Source organism: Poecilia mexicana, unplaced genomic scaffold (genome assembly GCF_051168715.1).
Source record: "Poecilia mexicana isolate PSO_F unplaced genomic scaffold, ASM5116871v1 scaffold_19, whole genome shotgun sequence".
Taxonomy (NCBI): domain Eukaryota; kingdom Metazoa; phylum Chordata; class Actinopteri; order Cyprinodontiformes; family Poeciliidae; genus Poecilia; species Poecilia mexicana.
The window spans coordinates 18,635,084-18,657,916 of record NW_028263388.1 but is presented as its reverse complement, the minus strand read 5'-3'; the positions used below and the strand labels follow the sequence as shown (position 1 = coordinate 18,657,916).

At 39.5% G+C, this 22,833-nt stretch overlaps 1 protein-coding gene across 2 annotated transcripts in view; it reads right to left on the bottom strand.

Moving 5' to 3' along the window:
• The window catches only part of LOC106928326 (adenosine kinase-like), a 165,708-nt gene that overhangs the window by 52,556 nt on the left and 90,319 nt on the right, over positions 1–22,833 (bottom strand). For both annotated transcript variants that reach the window (XM_015004500.2, XM_015004502.2), the window contains exon 7: positions 4,139–4,309. In XM_015004500.2, the coding sequence (XP_014859986.2) occupies positions 4,139–4,309 (171 nt within the window). The remainder of the gene's footprint in view (positions 1–4,138; positions 4,310–22,833) is intronic.

The window sequence follows — 22,833 nt, the reverse complement described above, 5'->3', positions numbered from 1 at the left end:
CAATTTAGGGAGCAACACAGAGAGAGAGAGAAAGAGAGAGAGAGAGAGAGAGCGAGAGAGGTGCATATGTAAAAGGAAAGCTTTATGTCGGCTGCGGAAAGAAAAGAAGGAAAAAAGCTGAAGTCAGCAGGAGCAATAAATCCTCCAATGCTGAGCAGTTTCTTCCAACTCTGTCCTGTTCTGGGGACCTCATCCCGAACCTGAAGGCTGGGTTCTGTTTAGTAGCTTTAGCAGCAGGGAGGCGAGTTCAGCCTAAAGAACATCCACTCCTTCATTCACCCTTCCCCCCTCGCCGCCTAGGTGCAGTTGGTCCAGGTGGGGACTCAGAGTCAGGCCACTCCGGCCTGTTAAAGGATACTTCCCAGCAGCGCCGCAGTCTGTGACCACAGCTTGACCTCCAACACAGCTTCACACTTCCACCAGGCGGGTGAAAAAAGAAAAAAAGAAAAGGAATCAATAGATCAAGCGGAGGGAAATGCTGCCGAGATTGAGATGAATGATCGCTGCGCTAATTCTATTAATCTCTTTATGGGGCTGTAATAAGTGAGACGTTAAATGGATATGGAGGAGATCAATTAGGGAAATCAAACAATGGATACAGAGTTTTGATTTAAACAAAGTGAGAGGAGATGTTAGCCTAATGCGGAAAGCTTTAAATCAAAGAGCCTTAAATGCTGCCGGCTGGGTCCAATACTCTGCTTTTAAAAATACAAATAGACGAATTTTAGAAGTATTTAAGCTTCGTCTGGTATAGCTAATGGGTTGACTCATTCCGTATACATTTTTTTTTTTAAACCTGCAGTGCAGTTTTACAGCAGCTTTGAAGTAGATCCTAAACTCATTCTGCAGAAAATCACATTAGGTGGTAACTAGGGATGTAATCTCATGGTACTGGATATTAAAAAGCCTCAAGATTCTTTATTAAAGTGAATTCTGTCTTGCAAAATCAGAATGCAACTTCATCTAGCGAAGTAAGTGCATTTTTAACAGCTCGAAAACAGGCGATATCATTCGTTATCCACAATGCATTTTGTGACATTGCACCACATAGGAAGAGGTGCAAACATCTGTTAACATAATCCAGCTTTGGTATGAAAGGAAGCTGTAAAGAGTTCATAATTTTCAATAAAAAGGATATTGATAACAAAGATATGAACCTGGGTATGCATGTATGATCATTAAATGAAGAAAACCACTGAAAAAGACATTTTCCTTCCACATGTAAGGTCACTAGAGCAACTTCCTTGATTGTATGATTTGTAAGTCAAATAATTTTAATTAATTTCCTCCCCCCCCCCAAAAAAAAAAAACGATTATTTGGAATAACAACATGTCTGGGTCATTTCTATGAGTAAATAGTGAGTGGTAGGAGACGTAAACGTTTGCGATTTTACACAGAAGCATGTTGGTGAACCAGAGTGTACAAAATGTATACAAAACATATACAGATGGCGAGGCCAGTCTGTAATTTGCTTCAAATTGTGGCACATTTCTCATGAGGATCCCTGTGAAAATTTCGCCGATTTTAGCCATTTAAAACAACCGAGACCGAAAACGCTCATGTGTCACCCTTAAGCATGCTGTTGTTGCCTCAACAATGAGGCATGCCTAGAGCTGGTGGTTGCACCAATCTGCCTCATCAACTGATGGTCAGTCCCACAAGATCATTTCCAAACAAATGCGAAACCTGGAAAAACACAAAAATGAACTAACACCCGGTGGACTTTTAGAAGACTGGCAATCAGCTGTGAGGGGTCCACAGCCTCAACAAACGGCAATCTGTGTAGAAGCCCACACTTTTTTGGAAGTGTCAACATTTAATAGCCGTCATTATTCCATTTTATCCCACAGATAGAAAAAAATATATTGAGTGTGAATCTCTTTGAAATGGTTATGTAGTTGTAAGCTTTCAATCTTTTAAGATTTCTCTACCACAGATATGAGAGTATCTATCCCTTTAAGCCAAACCCAACATAGAAAAGGGTTGCTAGCAACCTTTCATGATAATTCAAGAAGCTGATTAAGCTAGAACCCTAAAATATGAATTTCAGACATTCTCCTACCATAAAAACTGGAGTTAGAGGACACATACTGACAAATTAGCAAAAGCAGAGCTTACCAGAGTAACTGAAAGCACTCCTCTGGTTCCTTCTTCGGATCGGGTCCTCAGTTAGAAACTTTACTCAGATTTTTGACGGGATCATTTTAATTTTCCAATGTCATTGTGATGGAAATGAATAGTCTTGTGAGCCATGGCTTATATATGTTTAAATCACTTTATTGTGATGGGATAACAGCAAAAATAATCAGTGTTTGATTTGATTTAACATGATGAAATTTGTTCCCTAAAATGGCATGACAAACATGCAACTGTGGGACAATATCACATAACTTTTTAGGCAGGTGGAAACTCCAACTCTTACAGTATACTTTGAGGAGGAGAAAATGGATACGCCCCATCCTTGCATGGAGTATATGAAATACTGTAGTCGATGTGTTTTGACTTTCTGGACGAATTTAGCTTAAAGTACAAAAGTTAAAGCAATGTGTTTGGAAAATCCCTTTTTTCAAACCACATGAGAAAAACATGCTTGTGGACAAACAAAACAAACCTTCTGTTCTCCACATATTTACGCTCTACTATTGCATTGGAACTTTATACAACTAAACTGTGCCTTTTCTCAGTACCAGATTTGGTTGTTTAGACACAGGCTTAATCAGCTGTTACCTCAGCAGCACACTGTGAAACTGATACGACACAAAAAAAGGACACAAACTCTTCTAGTGTCAGTCTGTGAAGAGCTCAAAGCATTGTGAAAGCCATGCATTCTTGCAACTGATGGATCAAAAAGAGGAAGTGCTGGACATCTTTCTGTGTGAACCTACACTGCACAGAGCTATTATTTATAAACCTATACACTTGGTGTATGTAAAAAAAATAAAATTTTCTAAGACTTATTTTTCTTGAAGGGAAGTGAGCAGCTTTGGTGTTTGCAGTGGTTTCATGTCACCTTTAAGGGTTGGCCCAGCTCTCTTTGAACTTTAACAACGGTAGCCTTTATGCTGAAAGATATGTGGTTGTAAAGAACTATCGAGATCAAAAAATGTCAACCTGGAAAGTCATGAGGGTCACCGAGTCGCTATTATGCATTCTGTCAAGGATGTGAGCGTTTGTTCAAAATATTCTACAGCAATACCTTCAGCAATTGTTGAGATGCTTTCACTTTAACCACGAAAGGTCAAACCCAAGAAGGCATCAAATAAGTATTACAGATGTGAAACAGAAATAATGGTAAGAAATTAAGCAAGAAAAACCTGGAGCAATTCAGCCTCGGCTATTGTGAGGCAACTGGAGGTCTAATAGGTGTCAACACCTTAGCTAAACGTCATGTTCTCTTGTCTTTCTCATTCTGAAGAATGGCAAAGAGAAATGGGTCTCCATTATACGATATTTATACATTTATACAAGAAAAAAAATCAATCAATCAAGATTTATTTCTTAGACATTTTTGGTGAGCATTGCAATTCTGAGCTTAGTTTAAAAATATTCAAAATAAAAGCCCGGAACTCGATCCTATCAAAATTTGTGCTTGGGCTTGAAAAGATGAGTTTGCGCCCGATCAAAGAGCGACCTTACAGAGCTTGAGCAGTTTTGGAGGGAAGAATGGACAAAAACTGCCAGACGTGTCACAAAAACTCAGCGCTGCGATTGCAGCCAAAGGGGCAATATTGAATTCACTTTGTATGCTTTTAATTGACATTTCTTTGTAGAAAACAATTATTTTCACATTGATAGAGATTTAAAAAAAAAAAATAAATTAATTCTAATTATTTAATTTAATTATTTTGCTTTTATTTTATTTATAAAAGCAATAAGTGGTGAAACATAGATCCATAAATTATGAATCTGATTTAGTGTGTGCTGAGGGGACTAATGTAGCTACCAAAACAGAGATGCACAACAGCTTTAAGAAACATGATTTTACAAAATAAAAGCTTCTTATATAGATTTGCATTAACACATTTTTAAGTACGCTTACATTCTGAGTTTAACTGACGGTAATGATAAGGTTAAATTAATTGCTGCACATCCGAAAGAGGCATTAAATGCATTATTTATTTATTTTTGTTCACTCACCGTTTCGTTGCCAAACAAGATGTCAACGTATGGCATCACCTTCATCAGGGGTTCTTTAAAGAATTGGCTGATGAACGGTGCGGAGAGGTTCATGCAGAAGATTTTGTTGTTTTCTGAAGCATGCTTTGCCACCTTAAGGATCGACTCTGGAGAAACGGTCAGGAAAAACCCCTACAACGGAAGAAGTCAGAAGTCAGTAAGGGTTACTTTAGCGTTTTCAGAGCACAAAATCATATGCATATTTCACATCCAAATTTTGTATGGATGGCTTGAATACGAATGGGGCAAGTGTGGAGACATAAATACTTATCCAGCCTGGGAAAATTGAGAAATAATATTCTAGATTTTTCCAGAATGTATATAGTGGATATAAACTGTGTCAGGATGCAGATCAGCATTATACAGACTGAACAGTAGCAGGTTGCTATGAACTGAAATGACAAAACTGCTGGTGTTTGGATTCTGTTTGCAGTTGCTCGGCTGACGTAGCTTTATATTACTGCCACAATACCGGATCCTGAAGACGGAAAAATCAACAGCAGTTGCACATAAACAAAACAACAAAGAAGAGGAAAAAGAGCAGGAAAAAAAAAAAAAATCCATCCACGACAAAGCCATGTGGCTGGACTCCAAGGTTCGTACTGGAGGAAGCAACAAGCACGTATCCAATGATAGGGCAAACAAAAGTCTCGTCTGGACTCTCCTTACTTGGAAACAAGAGAGGCAGGCCCACTCATTGTGTGAATGAATACAAATCAGGTAAGAAAACACCTTTGTGTTTCAGGTGGAAACCTGAAGCGAGACTCTCCCGCAAGCCACACAAAAACACTCCTCCTTTGATACCGATCTTTCTTAACCTTGTTTTTCAGCAACAAGCTGCTCTGTAAAACCACGGTGTCACAATAGGGCCAAAGGGGCGGAGGAGAGGAAAGGAAAGTTTTCAGCACAGTGATACATTTAATCTGCCTGAAAAGCTCCTATTATGGGGTACAGTGGAGCTCTCATTAAAGCGCTATGACATTTGCACCAACAGAGGAGCGACCTCGGTGAAAAAGAAGGGTATAATACCCATGAATAGAGGGTGACTGCGTCGTTAATTTAACATACAAGGTATCACAATGTAGCCATGCAAAGCAGGTTCGTTCTTTATGAGGCATTCAACGTGTCATTCGTTCATTCCTCCCCAAGGCTTCAGTGTTTCCTTTTTCTTTTTTTTTTACGTCTGTAAGTCAAGGTTCAGGTCAAGCCCGTCGTCGCTGTGTCACGGTATCATCTGTTGAAGACTAAAAAAGGTGTTTTCAATGGGTTCTGGGAGCACAAAAAAAGAGCCCACTCTGGGCTAATGGCCCGTCTCTGACCCTGACATTTTTCTTTTGAGGTGTGCCAATGTGCCAGAGGAAGAGGAGATTGTTCCCTGACACAAATGGTCTTTTTTGGACAAAAGCAGAAAATAAACTGTCAGGGTTAGCCGTTACGTTAACACTGATCAAAGGCTGAGGACTTGATGGGGCAGTTCTGAAAGGGTGGTGAACTTTAAAAGCAGTGCAACAGCTTTACGCCGCCTCTGTCCCAAGAAGGACTGACATGGCATTGGATTGCTAAGGACGGTAAACTCTGAAGTTATTTAGGAAGAAACTCAATGCCTTGCACAATTACTGAGGCATCATAACTTCTTTCCCCCCCATATTTTATGTTCCAAAAACACCGAGTCAACGTTTGCAGGGTATGCACACATGACTATTTGTGGGTTTTCAATTGTTCTACAAATTAAAATTTAAAAAGTGGTGTGACTTTACTATCAGACCCCTTTCACTCATACAACCCTAAATAAAATCAAGTGCAACAAATAGGTGAAAAGAGTTGATGCACAATTTATTCTCAGTTGTGAGATCAAAGGATATTCATGTGCCGATTTGTACAAATCTAAATCCAATTGAAAAAGTGTTGGACATACATTTTAATAGAAATATGATCAAACACTTTTAGCCTCTAGATGTGCAAAGTTGATAGAGACATAAGCTAATGGAGGTTTTAGAAAGTACAAATGTTTGCAATACATTTCTTCAGAATATCACTTGTAAAAAAAAAAAAAAAAACTTGTATAATGTATGGCTTCCTCCCAGTTTATAATTACGTGCTACTTTGTGTTACTCTACAACACAAAATCCCAATAGAACAGATGAAAGTTTGTGGTTGCAACACAACAAAATGTGGAAAAGTCCAATACTTTTTCAAGACTTAAGTTGCAGCTGTAACGAAAAAGTGGAATACTTTCTGCTTGTTAACACCCCTAAGGCCTGTCTGTGTGCACACTCTGCAAAACCATTCTCCAATGGGAATGACCTCAAACTGCTCGGATAAACACAAACACATACGAAACAAACCATAATCTTTACAATTTTGAGAAAAAAAAAGAAGCAAGAAACCACGCAAGAGAGAAACGTCCCTAATCCTGACATTGTTAGTTTTTTTATGGACCTCAAAAGTATAGTTGGGGTTTATAAAACGTAAAGTGCAAAATCACAAGTGGTTCCTCTTCTATTCATGAATGCAAAATACAGACCAGACTTGAAACAAATTAAACTCAACTGGCTTGGGGGAAAAAAAAAAAAAAAAAACAAGTCTGAGCCGTGCAAAATTACCACCAGTAGGAAACAGGAGAAGTTTAGTCTTTAGTACTGTGGTGCAGATCTTGTGTCAAGACTACCAGCTCCAGTTTCCTAGGTGTCAGGGAGGCCTGTGAAGTTGAGGGACTATCACATTTCCAGGTCAAGATGATCAAAGTGCTGGGTACACTTTGTATAATTCCCACCCAGCCAAAAACACTCAGTAAAGCATCCAGATGTGCATTTTTCCAGGCAGACGACAATGCAGAGTGATATCTGGCCATGTCGAGTAGTAATTTGAGGGGAGAGCTGGAAAGGGAGAGCATCCATTTTCAATGTTTACAATAAAGAGAGGAACAACTTCCACTTCACTCGGAGAAAGAACATTTAAATGCTACTCTGAGATTAAATTAGCGGTAATCTAACCGTAGAGAAGCCAGCAGCCCGGCTGCAGCATGCTATCACACTTCCCCGGCATAGTATCAGCGTTTTCCCCAGGGTTGCTCACATCTGAAAGGCTGAGTGTGATGGATGGCATGGTGTCGCCAGGCTTAAAATAAAAGTGGACATCTGAAGGGTAAAAATGATCTATTTTGGGAAGGGCATTTTCATTTGCACCAGCAGTGGAGGTGGTCATGAAAAAAGAAGCCTCTTTTTTTTTTTTTTCCCTTTTCTTTTCTTTTTTTTCCCAAGTCTATTTAAATCAGCTGGGATAAGTGGGAGTGTCATGACGGTTTTGACACCTTTTATTACTCAGGAATGATAGAGCAAATTTAAACCATCACCGCCTCGGTGAAAAGAGTAATTATCTCCACTACAATTTTTTCCTAAATTAAATAAAATCCCTGGATCTTTTACGGTTTTATTTACGCAACTACAAATAAACGTCTCAGTGAGGGGTTATCATTATTTCTAAACTAGGAGTGAATGAAATTACACTGTTTGATGTGGAAGGGCTAATTTAGAGCAGGGAAATGAAATATTTGAGCTCCTAATTCCCAGAGTCTTTCTGTGTTAGATAAATCATCATTATTGGAATTAGTAGCAGTTGCTCAATGTGTTCATACGGGGATTGTAAACTTATATCTTACCTCTTATATGTCTGTCTGCCATGCAGCTTGTGGCTAAATTAGGCACAAGTGGGGATTTTAAAGGCACATGTTGTGCCTTTAAAATCTATTTAATTAACATCACTAGAAAACACTTTTAGCTCAACTGTTCTTGTGAACCTTTTAGCAGGTTCACATGGTTAGCAGACCTTTAATGCATCTAAATGCATTTTTATATGCATATTTAACATGAACAATTTTTCTTCAATCACAGTCAAGCACAGTGGTGGCAGAATCATGATTTGGGCTGTTTTTTTTTGTTTTTTTTTTACAAACACACAACATGAGCAATTCGCAGGTTAAACAGTCCTCTGCCACAGACACATGATTAATATTCATAGATAATACATCTGGTAGAATATGGGATATCGAATCTGCAGAATATTCACTGAGCTCCAATCCAGATCTGCACAGCATTCTGGTAGATTTAGCTAATCAAGCTGTCACAGCGAGCTAAACAAGGTTGGTGGCATCAACTGACTCACTCTTTGGTTGCCTAGCAGCAACCTGCTGATTAACTTACACTAGAAGTTTAATGTTTCGTCATTGTGCCTCATTACTGCTTAAAAACAAAAATAAAACATGGAGTAAAAACTGTGGATAAAACAGGAAAGGTCATACCAACCAGTTTGGGAGTATTTCAGATATTTAAAACAATGAACGAACCAATAATTATCGATATCGACTGATATGAAACGCCTCTATCATAATAAGTTTTTCCTACTTCCAACGTGGGTTTCATGCCGTTAGTTGTGTTAGGCTCAATCCTTCAATGATGTACTTTTTGAAATATGAAATATTTGTGGAATATGTATTGGCCTTATTTTGAAAGTCCAGCATGATCATCTTTCAGAAAGCTCTGGAGAAAAAATTAAGACACCACTGCACTGAATAACCTCCTGGTTATTCCACCAAATATTGATTTCTGAGTTAAAACATTAGTATTGTTGTTTCTAAATGGACATAAACTTGTTTTCTTAGCATCAGTTGAGGTCTGAAAGCATTGCATCTGTTTGGTTATTTTGACCATTTCCCATTTTCTGGAAATAAATACAGAAGTTTTGCTTGGAATTTCAGAGACATGTTTTCAGTAGTTCATAGAATGAAAGAATAATGTTCATTTTACTCAGACATTTACCTATAAAGAGTAAAATCAGAGAAACTGATAACTTATATATATATATATATATATATATATATATAGAGAGAGAGAGAGAGAGAGAGAGAGGGAGACAGGGCCATGTGAGCAAACCAGCTGTGTTTCAAAAGCCGCCCAGGCTGCCCCTGTCATTGCATTAGAAAGCCCCCCTATCATGCTCTCTGGTTTACTGGGTTCATTACACCGAATTAGATGTCACACAGATCAGAGCGTGCGTGATGCCACACACTGCTCCCCTCCTCTGTTATCTCTGTGAAGCACCGTTGTGAGGTGGATCGATAGCTGAGGTTTGGAGCTTCATTAGCTCAGTATGACTCCATCTCCATCAAGACCCCTCTGGCACGCTACGGCGGTGTAGCAAGATATTTTTTACTCTGCGATCCTGAAGGTCCTGCTGTTTTACACATAAACACGAAGGGCTTTCACACATGACGGTGGAAGTGTACGGATCCGTGCTCGTCTCCGACTCGATAAACAGGAAAAGAAAAAAAAAACAGAAGTAAGTGATTAATGGTGTCACAAAGTGGCTCGGTTGGAGGAAAGTAAAATACAAGGCTGAAAAACATCCATTTGAGGCTTTTTATTTCAAAGGAAAACGACTGGTGGGGGGGGAGCCACAAAGCTGATAATTCACAATGCAAATGATGTTTTGTTTACATTGAAATAGCCAGTTGGTTTCATTTAGAAGCAAGTTCAATTACCAGCGGAGGAGATAAATGCGTAACAATCTCACGGCATGATTCCACATTCACTGCACTTTTAGGATGTTTGATCTGGCTGCGAGGCAATTCAAGCACGCTGATAGCATCTGCCTCTTCTTCTTCTCTCTTCCATTAGGAATCATGTTCTAGTGAAGCTTATCAGACATCTAGGAATTCATCCTCGTCTTCTGAAGGGGGCTGGAGGGAGGCCAGCCGTACGGGAAACAGAAGGGAGGATTTTGCTTTTAAGGCAGACTTGAAGATGAGGAAATTGTGGCGGGGAAGACCTCCAGGGCTACATCAATGTGCCACGAACACTAGTTTTAACAACTGGGCAGAGCCATCGCTTACTAACCTCTGGGGCGTCTTACCCTGGTTCATTCCCCGATTTTGTAACGGTTTCTTTTGCAGGAAGAGAAAAAAAAATACAAATCTAACTCCAAGGTTGTGTTAAAAACCAATGCACCTGGCCAAATTCTCCTTAATGGGTGCACATAAAACAAGACATTAGAGTCGACTGCTGCAGCACCTGAGGGGAGGGCGTGACACACCACTAACCTGCAATTTGTACAACCATCAGAGATAGTAATTACATTAACCTCAGAGGTCTCCAATCTGAACTGAAATGCTGCAAGATACTAAGACAGGGGGAAAAAAAACAAAAACAGACAGCTTCAAGTGCAAGTCTTGCTGGCATCAAAACGCTGGAAAAAAAATAAAAATAAAACTGGTTTAATTTCAGTCAAAGTAATTCAGGATCGGCGTCGGGGTCTCTTCAGATGGCTGCTTTTTTCACTCCTGTCAGGCTCTGCAGCTTCAAAAAATGTGTTGGCCAAAGGGAAGGAGGCCGGCCGGAGCGAGGGGGGAGCAGGTTTGCCAAGGAATGTACTTAAGATTTAAAACAGACAAGATTTAAAGCCAAGAGCGCTTAAACGCCAATACTAATCTGCAAAATAATTCATTGCATAGTACACACTGTCTCTCCCTTACAGATACCATATGGTACCTCTGTAAGAAGATAAAAATCAAAGAAACAAAGCCAGAGGAGAAGCTTTTTTTTTTCCCCTCTCTCCTCAAACTATGTGATCTAAGAAATGAAAAACAAACCCAAGTTCCTCTTTCTTTATCTCCATCACAGGGAGATGAGCCCAGAACACACTGTTTGGTTTGCAGGGAGTTAAAACTCGCCAATGCACACACACACACGCACACACACACACTCAAGTGTCCTTGTGTGCCACACTGCACTTAATTTGCATTTTAGTGTGAGGAGTACTCTCTCCCTCAGTAGCTTCGAAGGGAAGACATCCCTCTGGTTTATGCAAACATACATGCAGCGTCGTGCAAAAGTATTCGCACCGCTTGAAGTTTTTAAACGTCTTGTCTCGTTACAACCACAAACTTTTATGTGTTCTGTTGGGCTTTTATGTGTAAGATCAACACAAAGTAGTACATGACGATGAAAGTGAAGGAAAGTGATGGTTCACCAAATGTTTCATAAAAACAGATTGGGGAAAAAATGGGTTGTGGATTTGTATTCACACCACATGATTCAATAAACTGCAGACGACAAACAGCTGCACGTCTAAGAACAGCAACTTTTAATTGATTCAATTAGATTTAAGTCTGGACTTTGAGTGAGCCACTGAAACATACTATACTTTGATTAAAACTACTAAAGCCCTTCTTCTCTAAATGTATGACTATGCCATTTTACAGTGGTGCCAAGTTGTTTCTTGATCTAACCCAGGTTTTAAAATTTCCACAACTTTCTGCGTTTTTGGTGCTGTTTATTCATTAAAGTTCTCCTACAAACCTCTGAGGCCTTCAGTTTGTATTTAATTATATAGAGGGGTATTAGAATAAAGGGGCTAAATAGGATTTTTTTGCAAACTTTTCAGATTTTTATTTGTAAAAAAAAAAAAAAAAAAGTCTGAAAAACATTTTTTTCCCCTTCATCTTCACAATTCTCCTTTCTGTTAGTGAATCACCATAAAGTACACTGATATTTGTGGCACAATGTGACAAGAAATGGAAAATGTTTTGGCGACGCGTACTTTCAATGGATGTCCTGCAGATAGTCGCACAATTTAAAGGCAACATGTAAAATATCAGATTGTTTAACATGGGGGAGGCAAGGTTAATGCGAATAAAAGACCATCATGTGAAAGCAGATGTCTGTGTAAGGAGCTGTCTCTTCTGAATTGGCCTGAAAGGACAGATTACTTTATGGGTCAGATGCAGAAAGCAGAGGTTCTGTGTCGATTCTGCAGATTCGGAGGTGTCTAGTTTCAGTGCTTAAGAGGTTGCTCTCAGACAAAGTAAATCCTCCCCACAAAATCCCCCTCAGCAGGGAAAGCAAACATTTCCAAAAGCGCCACTCTGCTGATGTTCATGAATTATTGCACCTCGCCCGGACGCTAAAATTAGGAACCGAGGAGACAATCTTTCACTGTTCTGAGTTGCTCTGGTGAAAGCTAGTGCACCAGGTTGGAAAATTACAGGTAATTGCTGAGGCCATTGAATCCAGTTTGGTTTTGGTTGAGAGACTAAAATAACAAAGCTCTGATTGCTGAAAAGACAAGGGCAGGGAGCTCAGAGGCCCTGTTGCTAAGAGTTAATTTGATACATATTTCCCCCTTGAAATGTCTGAGGTACTGGCAAGAGACCGAAAAAAAAAAAAAAAGCAAGGAAGAAGGAGGGTGTGACCCCGACTCTCCCCTGCAAATACTATCCATCTGCCATGCTGCATTTAAGCAGCATGAGAAGCTAAGAGAGTGCCCTTGCACAATATTGTGAGAAGGCTGTCAAACTCAATGCAAGAGCTCAGTGCCTACTGCTAAGAGCTGAGGACACGGGGTCGCTTAAATTTAGTCTAATAATAACTTCTGACTGTGCGCTCCAGCCAAACAGGAGAACATTCAGTAGGAGATGAACTTTTAATTATTTATGTTTGTTTTCAAAAAAAAAAAAAAAAAATCATCTAACAGAAAGTGTTAAAAAATGATGTGCCCCAGATGAAAACACCAACAGCTATCGAGAGCTTTCTAAACATTTCGCCCCTCTTTCCCCACTCTTTTATTTATTTATTTTTTTCCTAATCACAAAATTTGAATTTAAAATGAGCTGAGAGGCTAAAAACTTGGAGTAGATCCAAATGAAAATAGCAGCTTTTGGCAGAACCTAGACAAGTAGCGATACCAGTAGCAGGAGGTTTGGACGGGTATGAGCTGGCCAAGTAGCAAATTGACCCGGAGCCCACTTTAACTGTTGAAAAGGTGCTTTGCTTCAAAATCCTTTAACTTTTTTCTCTTTTTTTGCCTTCGTCGCATAACAGCCACAAAACCCCCCAAAAAATTCAATTTATTTTATTGAGATTTTATGTGATGGACAAACACAGGGAAGTGTTTATAATTGGGAAGTGGAAGGAAAGTGACAATCTAGCATTTTTTTTTTTTTTGCAAATAAAAATCTGAAAAACATTGCTGGCATTTCAATTTACCCATAAGTCGTGCTAAAGGATTTTGGTATGGACTTTTACTAGGCCATTCTAACGTATGAATAGTACTGACATAAACCATTCCACTGTAGATCCTTCAAGCTGTACAGCATCCAAAACAAGAGGGAACAACTGTCCAAAAACAAAACAAAACAAAACAAAAAAACAGCAAAATATTATGAACAAAAGTCTACAAAAAACAAAGAACAAATTTAATAGAGTTACTCCAACAAGCTGCCATTGTGAGATGCCCAATCCTAGACCTAGGGACTAAAGCAACAAATTTGCTTGAGGAGTTTATTTTTAGAAATTTTATCTTTTAGATATTTATCTTTTAGGAAGTGAGGTGCAAGAGATAAAGGCTGGGAATGCAATGTTTTTCCATAACATTTTCTTTTTTCTATGCTTATCCAGACCAAAAACAGACTAAAGCCAAACTTAACCCTTTTTTTATACTGTTTTGCATAAAGTAAATAACATTCCATGTAAATATTCCTTTCACAATTAATTGCTCAGAAAGTAAATCAGACCATGTGTTGCTAATCAGAGAATTAACTGATTAGCAATGATGATGCTTTTAATCTTAAATCTCCTCTGATTTATTGGTTTATCAGGAAACAAACAGCATTTCTCCTCAACACGCGGGTGGCTCAACTTTAAGTGATGAAATTACCCAGGCACTTACAGCCAGGTTCAAGCATCCTTAGCCCTATGTGACATGTAACATGGCTCTAACGCGCCGTGCTAGTGCTGCTACAACACTAAAATCAAGCTCGGAAGAAATCAATTGCCTCGAGGCAAAAAGTGTGAACTTTCATACCACAAGTCCAATTTCCTTGAAAGTTGAGGTTTTAAAGGTTTTAAATCAAATCAATCCAAGCCAATGCACCGTGGAATTATGCAAAAAAAAAAAAAAAAAAAAGATACAGCTATATAAAATGACAAGTAGCGAGAAACGGAGCTGGAGCTAAGAAAGCTCAGAGTTTGTTTATTCACACCACATTTGTCTTTACCTTCTGTGACGATGCTGCAAGTCAGCTCTGATTAACTTTGATTTTATTCAGGACCACGAGGAAGAAAATACTCACTGCACACAGATAAGAGAGCAAACTCAAGCAACAAAGAAAAAGTTTACGAGTCTTGCAGATGATGGCATGTGTTCAATGAAGACTCCTGCTATTTTGGGGGGTTTTGATTTAAAAAAAAAAAAAAAAAGGTGTCAGTTTTTGCTGAAAGTTTAAACTGCCTGGAGAGTGAAGAGTTTGGTACCTGTGCATGGTTAATCCCACCAGATGGAAATACCTCTGCAGGACTTTAAACTCCTACTGATCAAAACTGAAAGCAGCAGAAAAATGAAAGGCACCGAGGGAGCTTTTAACTTATCACAATAAATGCATGACAGCGCCATTAAAAGTTGGTCACCATTCCAGTACTTATCCTCCGTCTGCGAGTAACTGTGCAGGTTGCTCCTCTCAGTTGACGCTAACAGACATCCCCCCCCCAACAAACCACTCAGATGTTAGAAATGTAGAGCACTAAAACCTTCTCCCACTTCAGAAACATATCTAAGGATAAACTGTATACAATGACAGCCAGAGAATACATTTATTTTATTCTGCTAAGCCTAAAACAAAAATTAAATCCCAAATTCAAAAGCTGCTGGTGGGCGTCCGGGTTGTCTGCCAAAAGTATCAGGGCAAAGAAATGTCTCAGATGTCAAATCAAAAGGGTCTGGAGGCATTGGCGTAATGTTTGTCTTTGATAATTCAGCACAAAGTGCAATATCACCTCTCAGCAGGACAAAACAACCAACATATATCAGAGGCTTGTTTTATAAAGAAGTAATATGTAAGGTTAAGCTAGTAATTACACTGTATTCAACAATTTGTTCTAAATGCAATTTAGAACAAGTATTTTCTGATCACCGAATGCGTCATACTAAAAAATACCAGGTTGTGTTACTGACAACACTCTTCAGTGTGTAAGCTGCTACCAAGTGAAGACTAAACTTTTTTTTTTAAATTTCAGATCTTTCAAATGGAAACAGGAAACAACATTGTGTTTCCTATGAGATGTCGCGGCATGTCTGCCGTTCATTCAGGCTGAGAGAAGAAAGATGCAGATGTTCAATCTGCAGAATATACTTAGAGAATATGTTTTTATAAGGCTTTCTACATTAACTGCTAATACAAGATGCTTAAAGCCACTTTAAAATGCCAACTGTGAAATTATTTTACATTTACTCCCTCATGCGTAGACAAAGTCTTATAGATATATAAGTAATTAATGACCGCACACAGCAGAAAGGTTAGAAAAACACACAACAACCAGAAACGGGCCAAAAAACTCTAATCAGTGCGTCTCTAGTTGTCCAATAATTCTTCTTTATTGGTAATAAGTACCAAACTGTTTGAAGATGAGGATTAGTAGGTAATTCTTCTTTTAAAAGGTCAAGAAACATGAAGAAACTGCTTATTTTAAACATGGTAATCTGGATAAAAATGATCATTTGCAAGATTTACCGAGCTAGTTCATATTTCTGGGATTGTGTACAGGAATATTAATCACACGAGAAGATTAACACTGTACCACATTTTAAATATTAAACATTATGCAACACAAGATGATAGAAACAGAGCAGCTACTTTATAATCTACCTGTAACGTGGACAACACTGGATACTAATGAGGTTTTTATGGACGTCGTGGGAAATAATTCATCATATTTCTGATGCCTGTTCCATTCTTTAATGCCTTTCTTAGATGAGAAAACAGATTCGCCAAAAGTTGAATCTCTTTCGGAGACTCTACACTGCACCCTGAAAAGTGGAGCAGGAGGATCTTCTCATCTATCAAACATCTTTCTAATGGTTGAGTTGTTGCCCTGTGGTGAACTGGTGACCCGTGCAGAGCGTAACCTGCATTTCGCCCAATGACCACTGGAAAAAGGAGCCAACCTTAATGGATAGATGAGGTAAAAATTAGTTTAGGATATTAAAAGCCCAGCATGTAACCCAACATCTTATATTTAGAGAATGAGATTAAACTTAAGTACTTTCCAAACTTGTTTTAAAGAGCGATTATAAAGTTATCTTCTCTCTTGAGAGTTGAGAAACTGTTATTTTGAAGTACTCATCTATTTGATGTTGCATTTTGAAAGTATTTCACTTCCTTTACTAATTTTGTAGCTGATGTTCCCTCCACCCAGGTGTAGGGCCAGGGAAAAGGCAGCTAACATCTTTGCAGAACCCACACATTCTGGACACAAACTGTTTACTTTAACCTTCAAGTTGGTGTGAAAAACTGCCTAAATATAGAGAAAACCTTTTTTTTTTTTTTTACCTTCTCTGTTTTGGGTCTATATAAATATCCTCTTAGAGAGCAAAGCGGAACTGAAGTCAAATTCCTTGTTTGTGTGCACAAAGATAGTGAATAAAGTTTATCCTCGTGTTTCTTCATCTTGTCATCTGCTTTGCAAAGACATTCCTCACTTTTCAGGATACATAATCCAGAAATCAGACATTATTCTGTAACCAATATTTGACAAAGTATTCCTGAAAGCCAGACTTGACAACTTACCAGTCTGCAAGCTGGTTAGCTTAATATTTGGTTCTATTACAATTAAACCCAGTAATTGGAATATGTGTGTGTGTGTGTGTGTGCGTGCGTGCGTGCGTGCGTGTGTGTGTTTAAAGCTATAGCAAAAATCTTTTAAAAATAGAGCCATTTTTTGAGGCAGAAAATCATTTTGCTGTAATTATTTGTATATATCAAACAGAGGCATGACAGTGATGCACCAGTGTGTGCTTTCACATAAGAAAATCTATTTTAGATTCAGCAGAGTACCAAACTGGTTGTTGGTAAAGATAAGAGTGATGAGATTTGCCCCCATCAAGATCCTTTTAGCACAAACATATCAAAAAGGTTTCCATTGTCTCGAACCTGCTTAGTGAAGCTTTAGAAAAACATTGTCTGCAAATAAAAAACATGGTTCGGATCAGTTTCGCTTTAAGTTGGTGTTTTAAAAGGGGCTAGCAGCTCATATAAGGTCAGATGCATGGATCAGTCTAAATGACATTTGATATGAGTGCAAAACAAACAACAAAAGATTTTTTTCATACACCACCGTGATTTCTTCTTCTTCTTCTTTTTTTTTTTTTAGGAATATGATGTAGTCAGTTGGCAGCAATCATCTTCCAGACATCAGTGAGATGATGAAACAATCAAACCTCAGGCAAACAAAAGCACTGAAGAAAATCTGATTGAAATATGTGATACGTTTACATAATTCGAGGAGCAGCGGTGGATGGAAAAGCAGATACATTTTATTTCCCTGATTTGAGCTACATTTGTGGTGGGGGGTGGGGGGGAAACTTTACTCCAGGTCTGATGTTTTCTCCTGCTGCAATTTATCATCTCTCCAGTGGAGCGGAAGTTCAGTGCATGTTTAAGTCTTCATGTATGTCTTGATTTATTACCAGAGTCTGTTTCTTCTGCACTCTCTTGATCTGCTCTTATTAATGCACCAACTTTTCCACCTCGGGGAAGTGCAACTTTTTGGCTTTATTTTGACAACTCTCTGCACTTTCCAGGTCCAACTTACGCCGTATAGGAACGGAAATACATGAGCTTTGCAAAAGCGTTTACATCCCTTGTTGCAATGGGACATCTGGTCCCACTGCTACCACAGACTTCAACGTTATTTATTGGGATTTTATGTGACAGGCCGACTCAAGACGTCACATAAATGTTAAGCAGAGGTGGCGACTCGAGTTTGAGACTCCGAATCGAGTTTCACTTACATTGCAAAAAACAAAAACAAAAAGAACAAAAAAAAAAACACAAAAAAACCCCCCAAAAAACTACTTCAGACTCGACTTAGGCTACATTCACACGGTAGGTTTTGACGCTTCACACCAAATTTTTGCCAATATACCAATATTTTCGCCTGGTCGTTCTTACTACTTATTAAATGTGGCCACAATCAGACTTCAGTGTAAACTGTTTACACGGCACACAGCCTGCTGTTTACAGCACAGGAGTAATAAACGATGCTATTAGTCATCCAAAAACGAGAGAGGTTTGACTCGTTTAGAGATTTAACGTTAAAAGGATTTCAACGTCTTTCTACAAGTTTTCTGAGGGCATAAATGCATATTTATATTCCTGATAGGGGAATGGTATTTTTTTATTTGATTTCGAAATACTATAAAGACGTCTTTTGCATTCTTTTAGGTGGTGAAATACATAAATAAATGGGGGCATCATGCCTAATTAATGTACCTTTGGTACAGTGAAAACACTTTTTGGTCACTGGGAATTAGGTTCGTCTCATGCCCGTCTGGTTGAAGAATATCAATTACCTAATATACACCCACATTTCTAATAGCTTAGCTGCAACATGAAAAATGACCACTTAAGGGAAAAATAAACGTATAAAGCCAGTCTGAAGAGCAGGAGGTGGAAGGTTGCCTTCTAATTGCTGGAGGGGAGAGAAACCATGTTAGAGTAAACAAAGTCTGATCGATGGTGGGGGATTATATCAAAAAGACCCTTTGGCCTCCGGCCAAGATGAGCAAACACAGTGGTCTCTGTCTGAGCTACAGACGGAAAAAAAACAGCTAAGGCAAAAAAAAAAAAATCTGGTGAGTTAAAAGCATTATATTTCACAAAGACCGGGGTGGTGGGACTACACCAGAAATGACATGTAGCCGGCTATATCATGTCCTGGCTATTTGTATCAGAGAGAAATGCCAGAAGATAAGAGAGCGGCGTTGTGAGTTTGATGGAAAGTTGTTCCAGCTGGAGGCTTAGCTTTAGGTAAGGCTGCACTCCTACAGCGCTGCGGTGCTGCGGGTGAAAACCTCTCCATCACAACGTGCGCAGGTTCGACTTGTTGTTGTTAGACGGTCACGGCTAAGGGAGAAAATTATTCAGTACACTCCCCGCTTCAATGTGGCAACTGCAATTCACATAAGCCACTTAAGAAAATCTGCAGGAGAGAGGAGGAAAAAAAAAAAAAGGTGAAGAACTGAAAGGAGGCTTACAGGTTACTGGAGCCTTTTCAAAAAAGACGAAGGCACGGCATCAGTGAGGGTCTTTTTTCTCTCTCTCTCTCTCTCTCCCTGTCAAGTTATGTAAATGAGTTCACTCCAATTTACTTTAAATCCTTGTAAACGTATTAAGTTTCAAAATAGCATAATTCATTACCTTTAGAACATGTTTAACCTGAAGATGTAATATAAGCAAAAGAGCTTTTGGTCTCCCTTCCAAGGATTTTCTTTCTTCAAAGCAAGTAGGTATGGGCGAAATGTAAGCTATTCTATCTGTCTGTCATTCAGCGTAAAAGGAACACTAATGACTTCTGAATCCATTCAGCAACACGCCGCAATTTGTGATTTATATTAATGGCCCGTGCATCGCTTTCCCCCACCTCCAAGAGGGTCGCGTTCTGCTAAATTTCCTCGTAATATTCTTGTCGATAAACAGGTGAGAACTCGGAGAAAAGGGACTGATTATATTTGCTAATTCCCCAAAGAAATTAGGCGAGATTGATGAATGCGTGCATGCACTCCGTACAAAGCCTTGGGAGTCTCTAAAAGCTGTTACCATGGTGGTATCCCATTAGAATAACAAACATTTCCCCTGGATGTTTAACATTGCTTCCCAGTGAGCACAGCCCTCCCCAAACCTTCTCTCCCTCTCTCTTTCTCTCAAGCACCTGCCTTCACATTTTCCACTTCTGAAAATTCCACCAGCCGCTTGGAAAGGAGGAGAAAAAAAAATGAAGAAGAGGAAGGATGAAATATGCAATGCAGTTACGAGAAAACTTGAGTGCCAAAAAAAAGGACTTTTCTTCAAACCCGTAATAACTTTCCTTGGGAATAGGAAGAAACTTAAAAAGAACAACACTCCCCTCCTTGATTTTTTTTTTTTTTTTTTTACTCTTACCACGTTTTTTTTTTTTTAAGCAGGCACTGAATTTCCTGAAGTGATAAGGGCTTAGCCAATGTAATCCTCAGAGGACCCCTCTTCGGCATGCTAGGAATCAAGAAACCTTTCCGTCTAAAAAAAAAAGAAAAAAGAAAAAGAGGAAAAAAAATAGTTGAAAAAGACAGAGAGAGGGTGGCAGCAGCAGGATCAGGAACAAGGAGACGAGGCAGCCACAGCATGCCATCCACCGACACAAGCGTCCTGGCAAATGCAAATCAGCGTGTGCAGAAAGAGCAGCCGGACTCCAGCCTCAGCTGGAGGTCACCAGACGAATATTGACATGACAAAGCAAAGGGGGCTTCCCTGACGACGGGGGCCACTGATGACTCTCAAATTAGGCCCAAGCGAGGGAAAGGTGAAGCGTAGCAGTGTGTGTGAAACGTAAATGTTTCACAGTGATTGATTTATCGTCAGTGTGCTCGACAAGCTGGGTGGGCCTTGTAAAATTTCCAGCTTGGGGCGTGTAAGTCACCGAAACGGCGACAGGACGGGATATATATCACCCCGACCTTTCACTGCAGAAGCTGAAATGAGAGCCAGAAACATGACTTGTTGCACTGCAGGACTCCTACCAGGCAGAAGGATGATGCTCTGATAGGTGACAGCGCAAGGGGAAACATCAATAATTTAAAAGTGCCTTCTCTGTCAGGAAAGAAATGCCATAATGTGCTGAATTTCCTTGTTTTTGTTTGTCTGATTCAAGGATAAAGTGCACAAAAACTTTTGACTAGGATCTTCGGAGCCTTCCAACATTCTTCCGCATTTTGTCACATTGCAACCACAAATTTTCTGTGTGACAGCCCAACACAATGAGTGCTTAATTGAGCGTGTGCAATCATATTTCTTTACTCCAGTATAGTGATGAGTAGGAATGAGACATTTATCGGTTTTAATTATTACCGTCGTAAAATTCCCAGCTGTTAGGATTTCCTTTCAAAATAAAACTTCCATTTTAAATGTAATTTTTTTTTTATCGTCTGCTGATCTCGCCGTTGGCTGCACCGCCGCTTTGCATTAACGAAATGGGGATGTTGTTCCCATGCTTGTGTGGGCACTATCCTGGTACTCCACAGTCCAAAAACAGGCATGTTAGGTAAATTGAGTGTGTGTATTATTCATCCTGTGTTGCCATGCGATGGATGGATGGATGAGCTAGTTAGGGAGGTACCCTACTTCTCGCCTAAAGTCTGCTAGAGATAGCTAGTGCCAAACGGGTCTAGACAAAGGATAGATGGAAAGATGGAGGAATGATTGCAGCATCTCAGTCACTCAGTAAACCTGACATATTTACCAGAGAAACTGCGTAATTGTGTTTTTGACGTAATGACGGAAGGTTTTCCAGAGATTGTTTGACCTTTGTGACACAAATTATCCTCTGCCTCCAGCAACCTGGAGGCTAATAGGTTAACTTTTAGGCAGATGTTTGTAATCTTCAGAACTGTCTGTTTAGTCTGTGCAACTTTTTACTAACTTCTCTTATTTGTTGATTACCAGCATTGCAGTCGAGGGTCTGCTTTGATGCATGACGGTTTAAAAAATTAAGAGCATTTGTGGTTTGAGGAGCACCTTGATGAAAACCTTGATGCAACAGAAGATCAAGTATTTTTAGCAAACCACACACACGCGCGCGCGCGCGCGCACACACACACACACACACATTGCATATTTCTATAGTCATAAGTACTTCTAAGCTTCTGATATTTTTTCAATGAATGGGCAAAACAAGTTGTGTTTAGATGAGTAAAGCACACCCCAAAGAACTTGAAAGGAGGAGATTTTGAAGGTAGTTGTAACACTGGATTTTATTTAGGTGTATCAGAGTAAAGGGGAGTGATTACACATGCAGGTCACATCTAATAGAGCTGAAAATATCTGAAATCCATCCATCATTTTCACTCAACCTCAAGTGTTACGTTGCATTTCATGCTGCTCTCTCAAAACAAAAATGCGTAAAAGTTTGTGGTTGAAAAGTTGACAAAAACGTAAAGGACTTTCTTGATTCCTGCCAAATATGTTACTGGAAACTCAATTCATTTTTAGTCAGCGTCACCACTTCCACATACACTCTACTACAATAGGTTGCAGCATGAGTGCACACAAAACGTCGCAGCCAAAACTCTCTTGCATCTCCTCGTGCGGTTTAACAAGACATTTTTGTCCAGTGACAAATGTGCACAAATTATTCGATATCCCACAAAAACACTAATCTGTCCATAAAAAAAAAAAAAAAAAAAAGGAACCGCCAGCTTCGCAGACATGCAGAGCCGCTGAAGATCACTGGCAGCCATTTAGGAGCCGTGAGAAAGCCAGTTCAGCATCTCAGCTCCTCGCTGGGTGGTTTGTTACATGTGGTTGACACATTTGCATCTTCAAAGATGCATGCAGACAAACTCAATATGTGAGATAGTCTGGGCGGCATGTGGAAAACCCCCGTCCTTTCTCTGAAGAGGTTTCCTCCGTTCGCCCCCCCCCCAAAAAAAAAAAAAAAAAAAAACCCGTCTGCGTGACGTTCTGAGGCCCCCTTTATCTGTCAAGCGGTTGCTCCGGCAGCGAGTTGTAAACAAGCGGCTTGGACTGGATGCACAGAAAAATGTTGTTGCATACAGCACGGTGCATCGCCGTCTACTCT